Source organism: Struthio camelus, chromosome 30, assembly GCF_040807025.1.
Source record: "Struthio camelus isolate bStrCam1 chromosome 30, bStrCam1.hap1, whole genome shotgun sequence".
Lineage (NCBI taxonomy): Eukaryota > Metazoa > Chordata > Aves > Struthioniformes > Struthionidae > Struthio > Struthio camelus.
The window spans coordinates 3771706-3786624 of record NC_090971.1 but is presented as its reverse complement, the minus strand read 5'-3'; the positions used below and the strand labels follow the sequence as shown (position 1 = coordinate 3786624).

The window sequence follows — 14919 nt, the reverse complement described above, 5'->3', positions numbered from 1 at the left end:
AAGGGCACTAGCCACAGAGGCCGAGCAATTAAATAGCAATAATTAAAAATAAGCCTAACGAGAGCCAGTTTTGCTCTGCACCCCTAAGCTCAGAGGGGCAAATTCCCCCCCCCCCCCCCCAAATGCTCACACAGTTACAGGCACCCACAGCCCACCCTGGGCACCCCGGCTTTATAGGGGCTCAGCCGTGCCCTAACGACCCTGGGGGCTAATTGGGCCCCAGCCCGGGTCTGCCAGGGCAGAGCTGGCAGTGGCACAGTGGTGGTGGTGGTGGGGGGGGGGTCTATAGGTTGGATGTAATTAGGCTGCACCCTGCTAATGAGGGGGTACCCAGGCCAAGCCAGCTAACGAAGGGGTGCAGGTGGGATCCACCTAACGAGGGGAAAGGCGAGGCGGACCTGGCGAGCAGGGGGACACGCGAGCTGCCCCCCCCCTCCTGAGGGTTTAGCTGGGTTTAGCTAATGAAGGGGATGCGGGATGAACCCTGCTAATGAGGGGGATGCAGGCCGGACCCTAACGAAAGGCGTGCGGCCCAGACCCCACTAACGAGGGGGTTGCAAGCTGCACCCTGCTAATGAGAGGGATACAGGCCAGATCCAGCTCATGAGGGGGATGCATGCAGCCCGGACCCTGCTAATGGGGGGGGGGGGCTGCAGCCCGGACCCTGCTAACGAAGTGGGGGCTGCAGCCCGGACCCTGCTAATGGGGGGGGGGGCTGTAGCCTGGACCCTGCTAATGAGGGGGGACTACCAGCCACGCATGGATGCATATGAGGTGGCCAGCACTGGGGGCAACACCTGGGGCAGCTGCCCCCATTTTCTCCCAATTTACCCCCCCCCCAATTACCCCTTTAACCACCCCCTCTAAGGCAGGGGTCCTCCAGCGCTGCAGCTCCCCTCCCGCCCGCCAGGGGGCGACGGCGCGGCGAGGCGAAGTTGGGGGGGGGCCGGGGCGCCGCTCTCGCGCGGCGGCGGCGGCGCGCGCCGCCTCTCTCTGGCCGCGGCCCGGGCTGGCGGCGAAGATGGCGGAGCCGAGCGGCGGCGGCAGCGGGCCGGGCCCCGGCGGCGAGGGCGCGGCCGAGCTGGGCGGCCCCGGCGGGGCCCTCATCCGCGTCACGGTGAAGACCCCCAAGGACAAGGAGGAGATCGTCATCGCGGACGGCGCCTCCGTGCGCGAGGTGGGGGCGGGGGGGGGAAGGGGTTTTTTTTTGGTGGTGTTGGCGGGGGGGGGGGGGAAGGAAGCTGCTTTTAGGGGATGCGAATGGGTCGGGAAGCGTTGGGCCGGCTGGTTTTGGGGGCGGGTGTGAGGAGCTGGGGGTGTTGGGGGAGGCGTGAGGGGTGGGGGGGCTGGTTTGGGGGTGGGGGGCGTGAGGGAGTGTGGGCGTGAGGGGTTTAGGGGCCTTGGGAGGGGCGGGAGGGAGCTGGGGGGCCCTCGAGGTGGTTTTGGGGTGGGGGTGAGGGAGCTGAGGGGCTTGAGAGAGCTGGGGGGGCCCTAGGGGGCCTGGTTTTGGGGCAGGTGCGAGGAGCTGGGGGTTATTAGGGGGCCTCTGGGGAAGGACCTGGAGGGGGGTGTGGGGAAGCTGGGGGGCTTTGGGGAGGATGGGAGGGAGCTGGGAGGTGTTGGGGAGGAGCTTTGGGGTGGGGGTGAGGGAGCTGGGGGGTTATTGAGGGGGAGGAACCTGGTTTGGGGGCTTGGGAGGGGGGAGCTGGGGGGCCTGAGAGGCTTAGGGGGGGCATGAGGGAGCTGCAGGGTGCGGAGGGGCTTGGGGAGGGTGTGAAAAAGCTGGAGAGTCTGAGGGGACTTGGGTTGTGGTGAGAGGTGGGGGGTATGGGGGAATCTAGGGGGATGTAGCTTTAGGGTGGGGGAAGTTGAGGGAGTTTGGTAGGGAACACCTGGCTTTTGGGGGATATGAGAGGATGGGGGGGTCTTGCAGGAAGCTGGCTGAGGGTGTTGTGAGGGGGGCTGGTGGGGGTGACTCTTGAGGGAGGAGCTGGCCCTGAGCAGGGAGGTGAAGAGGCTGGTTTTGGGGAGGGCCCGTGGGAGGGTTTGTGGGGGCTGACAGCGGGCAGGGAGATTTTGGGCGCTTGGGAGGGTGGTGTGAGGAGTTGGGGGAATGGCTTTGTGGGGGGTGGCCGTGGGGAAGGTGCTTCTGTGGGGCTGGCGATGGGGAAGGGGGTGTGAAGGGTGTGGGGAGATGCTCGGGGTGTGGGCTAGGCTGCGGGGGAGGGATGGCAAGGCTGCTCAGGGGTAGGGTTGTTCTTTAACCTGTTGGTATGAGAAAGGCTGCCGCGCTAGGGAGAAGGAGCTTTGGGGACAGAGCGGGAGGCGTGTGTGTGTGTGGGGCTGGCTGTGGAGGAGGTGGCTGGGCGGCTCTGTCCCTGCGGGGCTGGCTCCCGGGCAGGGTTGGAGGGTTGGGCGCGCGGGGCGGATCTGGGCACGTAGGAGGCAGATCCCCTGGGCAGAGGAAGAGGGCTGGGCACGCCTCTGGGGTGCGGGTTGAACGAAGCCGAGGAAAGGGAACATGGGACGAGCGTGGGTTTGAGGGTTCGCTCCGCCAAGAGGGATTCCCAGGCTGGAGTGAGGGGGGTGGGATTGGGAGGGAGTGGCTCAAGCCCTGCTGAAGTGACTGTTCCCACTGAGACGAGGTGTCATCATCGGTGCTCTTGGCCTCATGGCTTGCAGTGTGCTTTTACTTTAGGGCTCAGGACATGAGTTTGCAGTGTGATGGAGCTGGCTGAGATCTCTGGGGAGCAGGGCCATGGGGTTAGGCTGTGGTCTCTGCGACACCCCTGCCCCTTCCCAGTCAGCTCCTGAAAGCCTGTTGGTATAAACAGGATGTTAAGTGACTGCTTTGTTCAGAAGAAAACGCTGATGAGCTTTGTAAGCAGGTTAACGTGAGGTTTGGGACTGTTCTCCCAGGCATTGGTTTCAAGGGTTATAATGTGAAGGCTGCAAGCTCATCTAGGACAGGTGTTTGTCATCCTGGCTTTTTCTGTGTGAATTTCCTGTAGTTTCTGGCTTCCAAATACAAAGCTCTTTCCTCTTAAGTCAACTTGGGAATGCCTTAGCTGAGCCAGCAGTGACAATCTTATTGGCAGAAATCGCCAATGTATCTCATTACATAGTAAAGAGGAGATGTCAGTGTTATCTGGTATGGCATACTCATAGGGAATATAGTTGCAGAAATAGGAATTAGAAAAGACCTAGTTTATTTCCATTGGCTGATAAAGGATTGTTCCCTTTTCCATAGAGCTCTGTCCTGTATTAAATCACAGAGAGTTGGGCTTTCCTTAGGAAAAAAATCAAATGAGCAGAGACAAAAAAAATTGTCATTCAGAGGATAAATGGTGTCTTTGGATTAGACGTAAGAGGCACACTTGATCTTGCTTTGGAAGCCTTCAGCTCATCTTGAGGTAATTGCTCTATACTTTCTGAAATTTACTCCACGTTCCTAAGCAGTGTAGAGCTCTTCTTTGCTTTTTGGTTTTTTTTTTTTTCTTTTTTCCTTAAGACCTCAGACATGCCCAGCAATTGGTGAATGGATTGGTATCTGCATGGGATCCTTCTGGGTGAAGTTCTGAGGGAGTGTCAGTTCTTCGTGCCATTCGCATAGGGAATGTGCTGTCCGAAATAGTATCTTTAAGCTTCTGGCTTCAGTCCTTTTCCTGAGAAGTGCTTTGTCTGTTTTCCAGTTCAAAGAAGAGATTTCCAGACGATTTAAAGCCAAACAGGATCAGCTGGTTCTGATCTTTGCTGGGAAGATCCTGAAGGATGGAGACACTTTGAATCAACATGGGATCAAAGATGGGCTGACTGTGCATTTGGTCATTAAGACTCCACAGAAGTAAGAAATGATCCCATGGGTGGGGGGCTGAGGGTAAACTGCTGATGTGAATAAATGATGGTGGAAGGGTTCTGCTTTATCTGCAGCTGAAGGGGAGCACCTTGTGTCAGACTTGAGTGCTGGCTTTGGGGCGTTTGTGAGGTGGTGGTGATCTGGCAGGAGAACTCCTTTAGGTTCCTTGACCTGCCGCTGCTTTGCCATGTGACTGTGGGGTTTATCACTTGGCCTGTTTTTTCCCTAGTTTATGCACCTGTGTAAATTTGCAAGTGACAGAGGGGGCTGAGTTTTCTCTAACGCAGAGCTAGATACGACGACTGTAGGTATGGAGCGTCCATAACTTAGTAATCCTGCGAGAACCCATTTGAACTTGGTACTGTCCTAGTTGTAATAAAAATGCAACTGTTAGCAGAAATTGCGTTCCCACTGAGTTCACGTTGATGTTCAAACCGATACCCAGTTATTCTCTGTTAGCTCTTGCCATGTGCGCTACTCTTGAGCTCGTGCTGTCTTTCAGGTACCGTAAACTTCTGAAAGACATGCAGTGCATGGAGAGCATTATCCAAGGGACAGAACAATGTTGTTTCCTTGTGGTACTTGCGGAGAAACTATCCATGCAGATGTGTCTAAATCTGAATGCAAGGAAGTTCTGGCCATATGACTACATAAGTACAGCAGGGTGTTTGTTAGCTCAAATACAGCACTGTAGTCACACCCCTGTCTAGCTTCCAGTTTGGACACAACTGACTTGTGTCTGTGTTGTGCTGTGCAGATCAGCCTGGGAAAGGAATACAAGATTGACAGCACTGAAAAGATGCTGCAGGGTCAGGCTTTTCCCAAACGCTGTCAAACGGAGCGGTAGGCATTGAAGGTTCTTGGGAATAGTTGCTGTATTTCAGACATGGCCACGTCTTGTTGGTTTCGAAATGCTCTTCGCAGCAATTTCTTGGGCTCCCCGCTGCAGCCTGATCAGGCTCCTGGAAAACTAACAAGGCTGCATCTCTGTGCAGTTCTGCTGTCCCCTGGGAGAGCTACCTTACTGGCTTAGTCAAGATTGGTGGGTTTTTTCCCTTTCTTTCCTTTTACAAAGACAAGCATGTACGTTGTCAGCTTCTGCGGGAGGCCCCTTTACTGGATTCTGCATCTCCAGGTAGCCTGATAGGCTGATGCTGTTTGCCAGTGTCTGCACAGCAAACGGCAGTACTTGTGAACCATTTCAAAGGGTAAATGAGAAAGCTGTCCTGGGTTGCTTGTTTTATTCTCCTACAGTCATAGATAAGTGCTTACTGAAGACATTACAGCCTTTTCCTGTGCTGAGAGAAACCAAGTGACCTTTCTCCAGCTTCCCTCTTCCTTTTTTGTTCGGTTTCCTATTTGCTTTGTTTCCCCACATGCCTTGCCTCCCTCTCAGTGGCTGCTGGCTTTCAGCAGCAGTCAGTTGAATCTGGAAAATTCATAGGGGCCTTCAGGTTACATTGTTTGTTTGTTTTTATCCTAGAATAAGAGTGAAAGAGGAAAGGGAATTAGAAATGGGAATCATTCTTGGATTGAGGGGGGAAAAAAATCAAATAGTTTTTTAATTATTTGTCAGTGGTGTAATTTTTTTTTTTTAATTTGAAGTGAGTAAAGTGAATTTTTGCGGTCTAGTTTCATTTGAAGGCTTTTGAGCGCTAACCCAGGATTATCACTGCAGTGACTGCAGATGCTTCAAAGTATCCTTAAATGTGTGGGTGTGTTTTTTCTCTCCCCTCCCAGAAGAGCCCTGGGGAGGAATTGTGATTTCAAAGTACTTGTTCAGGTATTAGCGCTAATAGTGATAGCGTAGTAGTGTACTATTGCTACTCTGGCTTGTGGCACAATACCTGCAGGCACCTATTAAAAGCGGCTCTGGCCAGCTTGTGTTGGAAGGAGAGGTCTCCTGGATAAAGTACAACAGTAGCAAAGATGTGAGTTTATAGCCAAGCTGTCCAGAAACGTTTTGTAGCTTCATAGGACAGATGATGTTACTGCATTGTGCCTCAGTTTCCCTCTCTGTAGAATAAAGTCAATTCTTGTTTTGCCCCCAGGAGCACTGGTAGTAAGACTCACTGCTTGGAAGGAATTGCAGAAAAGCAGATTCTTGTTTACCCTGTGCAGTAGCCCTGCTGTAACCTTCTGTGGTTTCTGTGGGAGCAGCAGGAGGATTTTCCTGTTTGGAGCAAGCTTGTTGCTCAAGGATATAGCTGAGGTAAATAGTTCAGTGCCATTCGAGGAAGAGCTAGATATAATTCAGAGTAAGTCCAGTCAAGCCACTTTGTGCAAGCCAGGATGAAATGTCATGGGCTGTTACGCATCAGCATGGGAGGCAGAGTCCAACAGATGGAAGGCATCTGGAAGACACAGCTGTGAATCCATGCAGACTGGAATGGCTGCTGCTGGGATGACAGGCTCAAAGGGAGACTTTGTTGATGTGGGGTGCACAGTCCTGTGTCCCCTACCGAGGGCTCTGCTTAACTTGTCTGAATCTCAGGAATTTAATGGTTTCTTTGCAGGCTCCAAGATCCTACAGCTGCTGCTTCTGTCCCCACTGCTGCTTCTGCCCCCACTGCAACCCCTCCTTCTCCTGCTGCCCCATCTCAGCCTTCCACATCCAGCAGTGCCGTTTCTGACACGGGGAGCGGCAGCAGACGGAGCAGCGGGTCAGGGACCATGGCGGGTACTGGAGATGGAGCCCCTAACAGTGCTACGTCCATCCTTTGTAAGTGATGGCTGCCTGACAGTCTTACCCAGAGGAAGAATTTCCTAGGATTAGAGCAAGGAGCTGGGGTTCTTGGCCCCTATAGTTGGCTCTGTTGCTTGCCATGGGCTTTGCATGAGTCACTTCCTTCCGCGTGCCTCAGTTTCCCTGCTCGGGGTAATACCAAATCCCTTTGTAAGCATGCGCGTGGGATGTCCTCTCAGAGCCGGCTGCCACAGGAATGGGATACCCTTAGGTTAGCATGGATGCAACGCAGTTCAGTTGATGCGCTTGTCCTCTCTTTGCAGCTGCCGACAGTTACTGACTCACCCTTCTCTCCCCTTGCGGTGTTCCCTCTCCAGCTGGCTTCGGCGGCATCACTGGGCTGGGCAACCTTGGGATGGGCTCCGCCAACTTCATGGAGCTCCAGCAGCAGATGCAGCGGCAGCTGATGTCCAACCCAGAGATGCTCTCTCAGATCATGGAGAACCCCTTGGTGCAGAACATGATGTCTAACCCTGACCTCATGAGACAGATGATCATGGCCAATCCCCAGATGCAGCAGCTCATGGAGCGAAATCCGGAGATAAGCCACATGCTGAATAACCCAGAGCTCATGAGGCAGGTGAGTCAGCAAACCAGGGGCCCAAGGCCTGTTTAAAGCATATCCAGGAGCATCTTTGTGGACTAGCTTCAGTGTCTGTTCTCAAAAGGCAGTATGTAAGTTCCAGACCCGCTGAATTCGGAGATCTTTCTTTTCCTTTCTGCTGTGAGCTCCCCCAAACAGATGGTGGTCTTGAGTTATATGAATAGTCATTACTCAGCCCACATGCTTGCAATCCTCATCTCCCTTCCAGGGCTGTTGAATCCATCATGTGTTGGGCAGAAAGGATGCTTGGATCTTCCAAGTGTACTGCATCCAAGGTTACTGTGTTCTGATTCAGGGATGGGAGCAAAAGCAGTTGTGGTGGAGAAAGCGAAGCCGTTGCAAAAGCTCTTTGTTCTTCTCTGCTTCTGTTGTTAGATAGTTAAATACAGACTGCAGGGCTGTACAAACAATATTTTACCCCGTAAATCGATGGGGAGCGCTAGTTGTAGGCTGGGATCCTTGAAGTCTCAATTTTGTGTATGGTCCTAGACCAGAGACTGCTCATTTCCTAGAGACCTGACTATCTGTAAGGCAGCAGCTCTATTAGAATGGGAGCATAAGGGAAGAGTTAGAGTCCACGTGCTAAATAGCCAGTGACAGGACTCTGCTCTTTCCCCGGAAAGCCTTGTCAGGAGGTGTTTCTGGGTTTTTGCTCAGTGAGACTAGCTTCCGTCCGCTTCTCAGTTATGTTTCTCTTTTGGCTGTCAGTCATGCCCGAAATTCCAGACTGGCTGGTCTAAACTGCAAATGAGCTGTACTTTAACAGCTCTTCAAATCAGGTCTGGATGTTCCTCATTCAGGGGATACCCAGCTGAAAGCTGGAGATGGTGAATTACTTGGTTTTCCTGAAACAGGAAGGATCCAATCTCTTCCACCTTCTCAGTTTTTGAATGCACTCCATCTACTTTGAGTGGGAACATATGGGTGTTAAATGTTTGGATGTCCTGATACTGCTTAGAAACGAAACAACCTCATCCAGCTGAATTGAGGTTGTAAAGGAAGAGAGCTTAGCAAGGATGGGAGGAGCCAGGATCCCTGGGCTCTCTTTGCTTGGATAAATGATCTCTCTGCTCTCTGGCTGCGAAAGGGGTTTAATTATACTCTTTCTTCTGGGAGCTGAGATTTAACTCTTTCAGTGCTCGACTAGTAGATCATCACCGCTGGGCTGCTAACCAGTCTCTTTATCCACTCCAGTCTTCCATGGTGTGCATAGGCTTAAACTTTCCACGTTTTCTTCCTTCTCCCAGACAATGGAGTTGGCTCGTAACCCTGCCATGATGCAAGAAATGATGCGGAACCAGGACCGTGCTTTGAGCAACCTCGAGAGCATTCCAGGAGGATACAACGCCCTGCGCCGGATGTATACAGACATCCAGGAGCCCATGTTTAGTGCAGCCAGGGAGCAGGTATGGCTGCAGCCCCTTAAGTGGGGCTGAGTAGCATGCTGAGAACGGGCAGGGTGTTTTTCCCTGTCCCCTCGTGCTCAGCCTGCCTTTTCAAATCAAGAGCGTTCCTCCCCTCCATCTCTAGATTATAGATGCAGCCGTTAGCAGGAGAATGTTGTGCCGCACCAGTCGCTTGCTTTTATTACAAGATTTGGTGTATCTGAGTGGAGACCTGACCTCGCTCCTTTTGGTCTCCAGGCAGGCTGGATGCCAGCCATCTTTAGTCTGAAAGCCCCATAGCTTCGTTAGCCCGGCCCTCTGCTCTCGGCAGGGCTTACTGTATTAGCTCAAGCCTGACGCCTTTGGATTGGAGCTGGCTGGAAGCCAGCTGGCTTGGAGCACAGGAGGAGCGAGTGCAGGTCTGTCTGCAAAAGGCTGTGCAGACATACTCCAGTCTAGCATTACCTACTGGTATGTCCGGGTGCTGATTTTACATGGATATTTTGAAGCCCAGTATTTGGGAGCCAAATTTAGGGCTGTGGCTGTTTCTTGAGCCTGGTCTTTTTCTGAATGTGGTGTGTTGTGGATTACAAATTTCTCAGGAGGCAAATTATGGCCTGTGTTTAGCAAATTCTGGACCTGGATGAATGCGATGGGCTGTTCTTTAGCTCATGCAGTGCTGGGGTTAGTCTGATGCTCTCTTAGGGCGGACTGATTAAAGTTGTTTCTTTTTTTTTTTTTTTTCTTTTCCTTTTTCCTTAGTTTGGCAACAATCCGTTTTCTTCCTTGGCGGGGAATTCTGACAGCTCGAGCTCTCAGCCTTTGCGGACAGAAAACAGAGAGCCGTTACCTAACCCCTGGAGCCCCACGCCCCCTGCTTCCCAAAGCCAGGCACCCAACAGTGAAGGGAGCACTGGCTCGGCAACCACCCAAAGCACACCGACTGTATCCAACCCCTTTGGGCTGAATGCTGCTAGCATTGGGGCTGGTACGTAAGCAAGAGAGGAACAGAGGGGGCTACTGACTGAACAGATCACCTAGACTTCCTTGGAGGGAGGTTCTCTGGCATTGGAATGCCTGACTCTGGCTGTTCTCCAGATAAATAATTCTAGCCCGATTGCAAGTGAGCCTGGATTATTCCTTGTGTGCCTGTTTGAGGGTTACTTTGGGAACTCGGAGATGTCCCTGCAGCCCTTGAGAGCATAGGAGGTGGCAAGCAAAGCACCACAGCTGTTCACAGCTGTATTTGCTGTTGGCCAGTAAAAGCACCGCTGTTCCATGTCATGTTGTATTTCGGGCGCTGCAGCAGTGCTCAGGCTTGTAAGGGGTTTTCCTTTGTCTTCTCTTCCCTTACCCTTGCAGGCATGTTTAACAGCCCAGAGATGCAAGGACTCCTGCAGCAGATTTCCGAAAACCCTCAGCTGATGCAGAACATGATCTCTGCCCCTTATATGCGAAGCATGATGCAAACTCTTGCCCAGAACCCAGACTTTGCAGCACAGGTAAAAGTGTTGCAGCGTGTCTGCTGTTATCAGACAGACCTTGAGCACGACGCCTGTGAGACCAGTCTGCTCCTATAGCTGGAGAGGTTCCTCTTTGCAGGAAACTAAGAGTTGAGTGAATAGGCAGTTCTGTTTTACTTCTAGATAGCTTGAAGCCAGCCATAGTCCTGAACCCTAAGGCTTCAAGAGTTCTCTGTATCTTAGCAGAGCCCTAAACTAGAGCAGGTGGCTTTCAAAGGGACTGGCCCTCCTATCCGCTTGTGGGCGGTAGCCCCTGTTCAACACTGTTGCTAGGAATTGAGCTGTCTTATTTCAGCCCCTGTTAGCAGGGAAGTGTGTTGAAAGCCCAGGGAGGGAGTCATGGGCTCATGTGACGTACTCTGTGTGGCCTAGGTGCATAGGGTTTAACAGCCAACGGCAGCAACCCTCTGACCCTACCTATGTATGCTGTCTCTTGCTAGATCATGGTAAATGTCCCCCTCTTTGCTGGGAATCCACAGCTTCAAGAACAGCTCCGCCTTCAGCTCCCTGTCTTCTTGCAGCAGGTAAAGGCCCCTGTCTGGCCCTTTGCTGCTCTCAGCCCCTGGGCTTCAGAGCTCTTTCATCCCCCGTAGGAAGGGGAGCATGTTGGCTGCGCAGTCAAGTGGGCTAGGAAACATGTGGGTCTGTGTAGTTTGGGCCGTGAAAGAAAGGGGTTTGCACAGGGGAGAGAGAAAGCGAGAGCTTGTTTAAACAAGGCAATCTAAATTACCTAAAGGTGGACTTTAAATTAGACTAGTTAAGCTACACGAAACCCCAGGGTGGACCGCCTCTCCCTGTAATGCATTTACAACAATTAAAACAGCTAATTGCACTAGAGCAGCTGCTTCACTCAAGTAAATCAAATAAAATCACTCTAATCCTGAAGGTGGGTGTCCCCAGTTCTAATGATTCACCTAGTTCATTTAGGAAATCTGATCTAAACTTTGTTCAAGTATCTCTGTGTAGATGAGCCCTTTTGCCTTTGTTTCCAGATGCAGAACCCAGACTCCCTCTCCATTCTCACCAACCCCCGCGCCATGCAGGCGCTTCTCCAGATCCAGCAGGGACTCCAGACGCTGCAAACGGAGGCCCCAGGACTAGTGCCAAGGTAATAAGTGCTTTAGAGTGGGTTTCTGCAGCAGAACTGACATGCTTGGTCCCAGGAGGCGGACTAGCTGCTGTTGATTCACAGAGGAGATCTGCTTAGGGAGCTCTGTCCTGGGAATTTGTGTGTGCGCGCCTGCAGGCCTCTGTGAGCTCTAATTAGCACTTTCTGCTTGTTTGTACGTAGTGCAGGAAGTCCTTGACCCTTTCTTTCTGCAAAAAAGATTTGAAAACCCTTTGGTCCCTCCCCCCATCTTTTGTCTCTGGTATTTGGTATCGCCTGAACTCAAGAATTTTATCTCTGGGGAGAAGTATGAGACGTAGAGCTGCAAGGCTGGGTGGATACGTTAGGGCAAACTGGTCTGCCAGCAGCCCTCAGACCTGCTGGTCTTTGACAATATGGGTCACGTTCAGTCTTTGCAGTTCCTTTCAGACCTGCGCCTCTGTTAGGACCGCTTACTCCCAGCGTCACGTGTGACCAGGATACACACGCAGCCGGCTTGGTTTACAAAAAGCTGCCCTGTAGCGAGGGCCAGCCCGGCAGAGGCTGCCAGTTACCCGTGCTGCGTAACTCTCACGAGACAGATGGGGGGACACCCAGAAGTGCCATGCTTGCCTCTGAGCACGCCCTGCCTTCCTCCGCAGCCTCGGCTCCTTCGGCATGCCTCGAATGCCCCCGTCCTCTACAGGAGGAAGCACAATCCCAGAGAATCCTGTTCCCTCCGCTTCGACGCCGGCCAGTGCCTCTCCAGCCGGGGGTGGTAACCCCCAACAGCAGCTCATGCAGCAGATGATCCAGCTGTTGGCCGGAGGAAGCTCTCAAGTATGTAATGCCTGGCTGCATGCTGATACGCTCCTGGGGGGCGCTTCTGGAGTAAGCCAGAGGTTTTTCTCCTCCAGGGTTGCAGGTCCCCAATAGGTTTTTCTTGGGTACAGTGTTTTCTGCTACGTTTGCTTGGTTTGGTGTCTCAGGTTGGCTGGTTCTTTGGGGATGGAGTGACCCTTTGCACAGTCTTGAAACTAAGAGCTACAGGGACAGCTCAAGTGCCAGGGACCCTCCTCCCAGCGCTGCTGTCCACCTTAGGTACTGAATTTGGGCTAATGCTGTGTGGAGTGGCTGCTCTGCCCAAGCCTGTGGCAACTTGGGGTGGGGGTCGCGTCACTAAGTGAGCCTGGAGGGTTTCCGTATTCTTTGAATTTATTAGGGATCTCTGCTCAGCCACCGTTGCTGACCCTGCCCACAGTGGATGTGATCTCTGCTGTCCAAATCTCAGGTCTTTCTGTCCTTTCCCTTTTACAGGCGCAGAGTCCTGAAGTGCGATTCCAACAACAGCTGGAGCAGCTGAACGCCATGGGCTTCATTAACCGTGAGGCCAACCTCCAGGCGCTTATTGCCACTGGTGGAGACATCAATGCAGCTATTGAGAGACTGCTGGGCTCCCAGCCTTCCTAATCTCTTGTCATGCTGCCCCACAGACGTCAGCACACGCATCCATACACATGCACAGGGGGACCTTTCAAGAAAGCCCACCATCATTTTCATATCTGACAGCTGTCCATGTATTTAAAACAAAAAGATACAGCTTAACCCCTGACCTTCCTACTAAGTTAAGATTTCATGTTGAAATGCTCTTTAACTGGCTTGTATGTGGATTCCAGTTCTCATCGTGGCCACAGAGACTTCAGATGTGTATTTTTTCCTAAATATGCCCTCTGTCTCAGACACTCTTCTTCTCTCTAGATGGTAGAGGCGATACTTCTAGTTACTTACCTGAATGATTGTGTTTTGAGTAGCTTGATTTTAACTGTACATGATTCCCTCCCCTAGACCTCCTTCCAGGCAAATATTTAAAAAATAAGCCAACTTGGTTTTGGTTACTTCTCCCAGCATCTTATTGGGAACGGATCAAAAGAAAAATTGAAGTGACTTGGAAATTGCTGATGTCCTTTGTCTTAATATTCCACTGGATGAGCCGAGCCTGTGTCCTTTGCACGCAGGTGTGTGTCCAATCTCCTGCTAAAGGGTTGATGCGCATGAAAAATACATTTGAACTATGGCCTTTTTATGCTGTTGGGATGGTGTAAAGGAGCCTAGATGCCTTTAGGGATCCGGCTTGCTCTCCTTGAACCCAAGGGTGAAAGTGCTATGCAGAAGAAAGTGTTTGAAAGGGGTCTTTCTGCATAGGCAGTCCAGTTCCTGCGCAGTGGTGTCGGGGTTTGACTCTTGTGCTCAGCAGTCTCGTTTATGAAAGTGTAAAAGCAAAAGGAAGTAGAAAAATAAGTTAACAAAGACCTCTTCTCTCCACTGGAAAATGTTGAAGTTCATGTTCTTCCCAGTTCAGACCCATCATCTCTTCATCTCTCTCCACCTCCCTCCCCCACCCGCCGTTTTGGTGTGTTTGAATGTCACAACTCTCCCGAGAAACCCTTCCCAAGGACCAGCAGGGTGATATTTTCCCAAGAGCCTCCATGGCTGTGTAATTTGCATACCATTTTTATCAAAAAAAAAAAAAAATAAATGCGCACAACCATCTGTCTTCCTGCGCTCCATGTATCTTCCTTGATTACTGCATTTAAGCTGATTGAGTTCCCCTAGTTACCTGTGATTAATTTGTCTTGTCCCATTTCCTCCATCACCACTACCCAATTTCCTTTTGTAGATAATGTGGGGTGTCATGCAGCCTTCTGCCCACCTTTCTGGGACTTTTTGTGGCTGGAAACCTTTTTGACGCTTGAGTACTAAGAAATGCTGCTGAAGGCTTGCCCAAAATCTGGCACTAAACATGCCTGTCCAGCAGCTTCCTTTGCATTAAGGGCTTTCGAGTGTGTGTGGGATAAACCGAGACTTGGTGACTGCTGGTGCTCCTGTGGCACGGCTGGTTGTGGAAAGTGGATTTGACCCCTGCTTTTCTGTAGTGAGCATGGCACTTGCCATTAGCCGGGGTTGGTATTGTGTGTTTATTTTTCTTGGTGGGAGAAGACTAGAAAGTGAGAGGGAATGGGTGAGATGCCAGGGCTTCCTGTGTTCCTGTAAAACCCATTGCGCCCAGTTTAATTCTGAATTGGAGATGGGGTCTATCAATTTTCTGTATTGTCTTGGAGAGCATAGGTGGAACAGTGGTTGCTTGAGAATATGTGCGGGGAGGGGGAAGTATGGAAATAATCCTGCCTTTGTGTAATGTGTATCGCAGCAATTTTTTTAAGATGGGCATTTAAAAGGCCTAAGTTTAATCTTGTATTTCTGGAAGGCTGTGGACATGTATATGGACTTTTTGCACCCCCTCCCCAAATGTGTAAAGCATTTGCAAAGAGTTGTGTAAGGATGGGATGTCACTAAAGTTTCTGATCGGACTGGTGGGGGTTAGAGCTCTTTCCCAATGCTGCTAATCAGCCCCTTTGTAGTTACATTTGGGCTTTACAGAAAGGCCCGAGTAAACAGTGATCCCTTAGATCTGCTGGGCATCCTTTGCCTGCGCTGAGCTCTGATTGTCTTTGCACAAGCTGTTTCTGCATGCAAGGCAGCTCTTGCAAAGAATGTGCTTGCAGGAGCTGGGGACAGAGGGTGGGATAAGCAGGTAAGCGAAAGGGAAAAGAAAAGGCAGCTGAAAGGAGAGTTGGTGCTGCTGGGTTGCAAGACCCACTTTTGCAATAGCGTTGTGCTCCGCATTTGAACCTCTTTCCAAAGCGAAACGCCCAAAGAT

General features: G+C 51.6%; 1 protein-coding gene across 2 annotated transcripts; it reads left to right on the top strand.

Annotated features, from left to right (window-relative positions):
- The first annotated feature begins 991 nt into the window (after window positions 1-991).
- UBQLN4 (ubiquilin 4) lies at window positions 992-13737 on the top strand. Of its 2 annotated transcripts, XM_068922347.1 has the most exons (11): window positions 1006-1177; window positions 3693-3844; window positions 6373-6578; window positions 6920-7182; window positions 8454-8612; window positions 9354-9579; window positions 9954-10093; window positions 10555-10638; window positions 11107-11222; window positions 11864-12041; window positions 12519-13737. In XM_068922347.1, exons 1-11 carry the CDS (start codon window positions 1022-1024, stop codon window positions 12669-12671), a joined length of 1833 nt encoding a protein of 610 aa, XP_068778448.1. In that variant the 5' UTR covers window positions 1006-1021; the 3' UTR covers window positions 12672-13737. The 2 variants fall into 2 exon arrangements, with proteins under 2 accessions (XP_068778449.1, XP_068778448.1); XM_068922348.1 differs by lacking the exon at window positions 10555-10638 and having other exon boundaries at window positions 992-1177.
- Window positions 13738-14919: the final 1182 nt, after the last annotated feature.

Bases quoted from the DNA above. Each gene is read 5' to 3' on its own strand.
- UBQLN4 (XM_068922347.1), top strand. From the start codon at position 1,022: ATGGCGGAGCCGAGCGGCGGCGGCAGCGGGCCGGGCCCCGGCGGCGAG. The intron at 1,178-3,692 runs GTGGGGGCGGGG...TCTGTTTTCCAG, and splicing joins ACGGCGCCTCCGTGCGCGAG to TTCAAAGAAGAGATTTCCAG. The intron at 9,580-9,953 runs GTACGTAAGCAA...TTACCCTTGCAG, and splicing joins TGCTGCTAGCATTGGGGCTG to GCATGTTTAACAGCCCAGAG.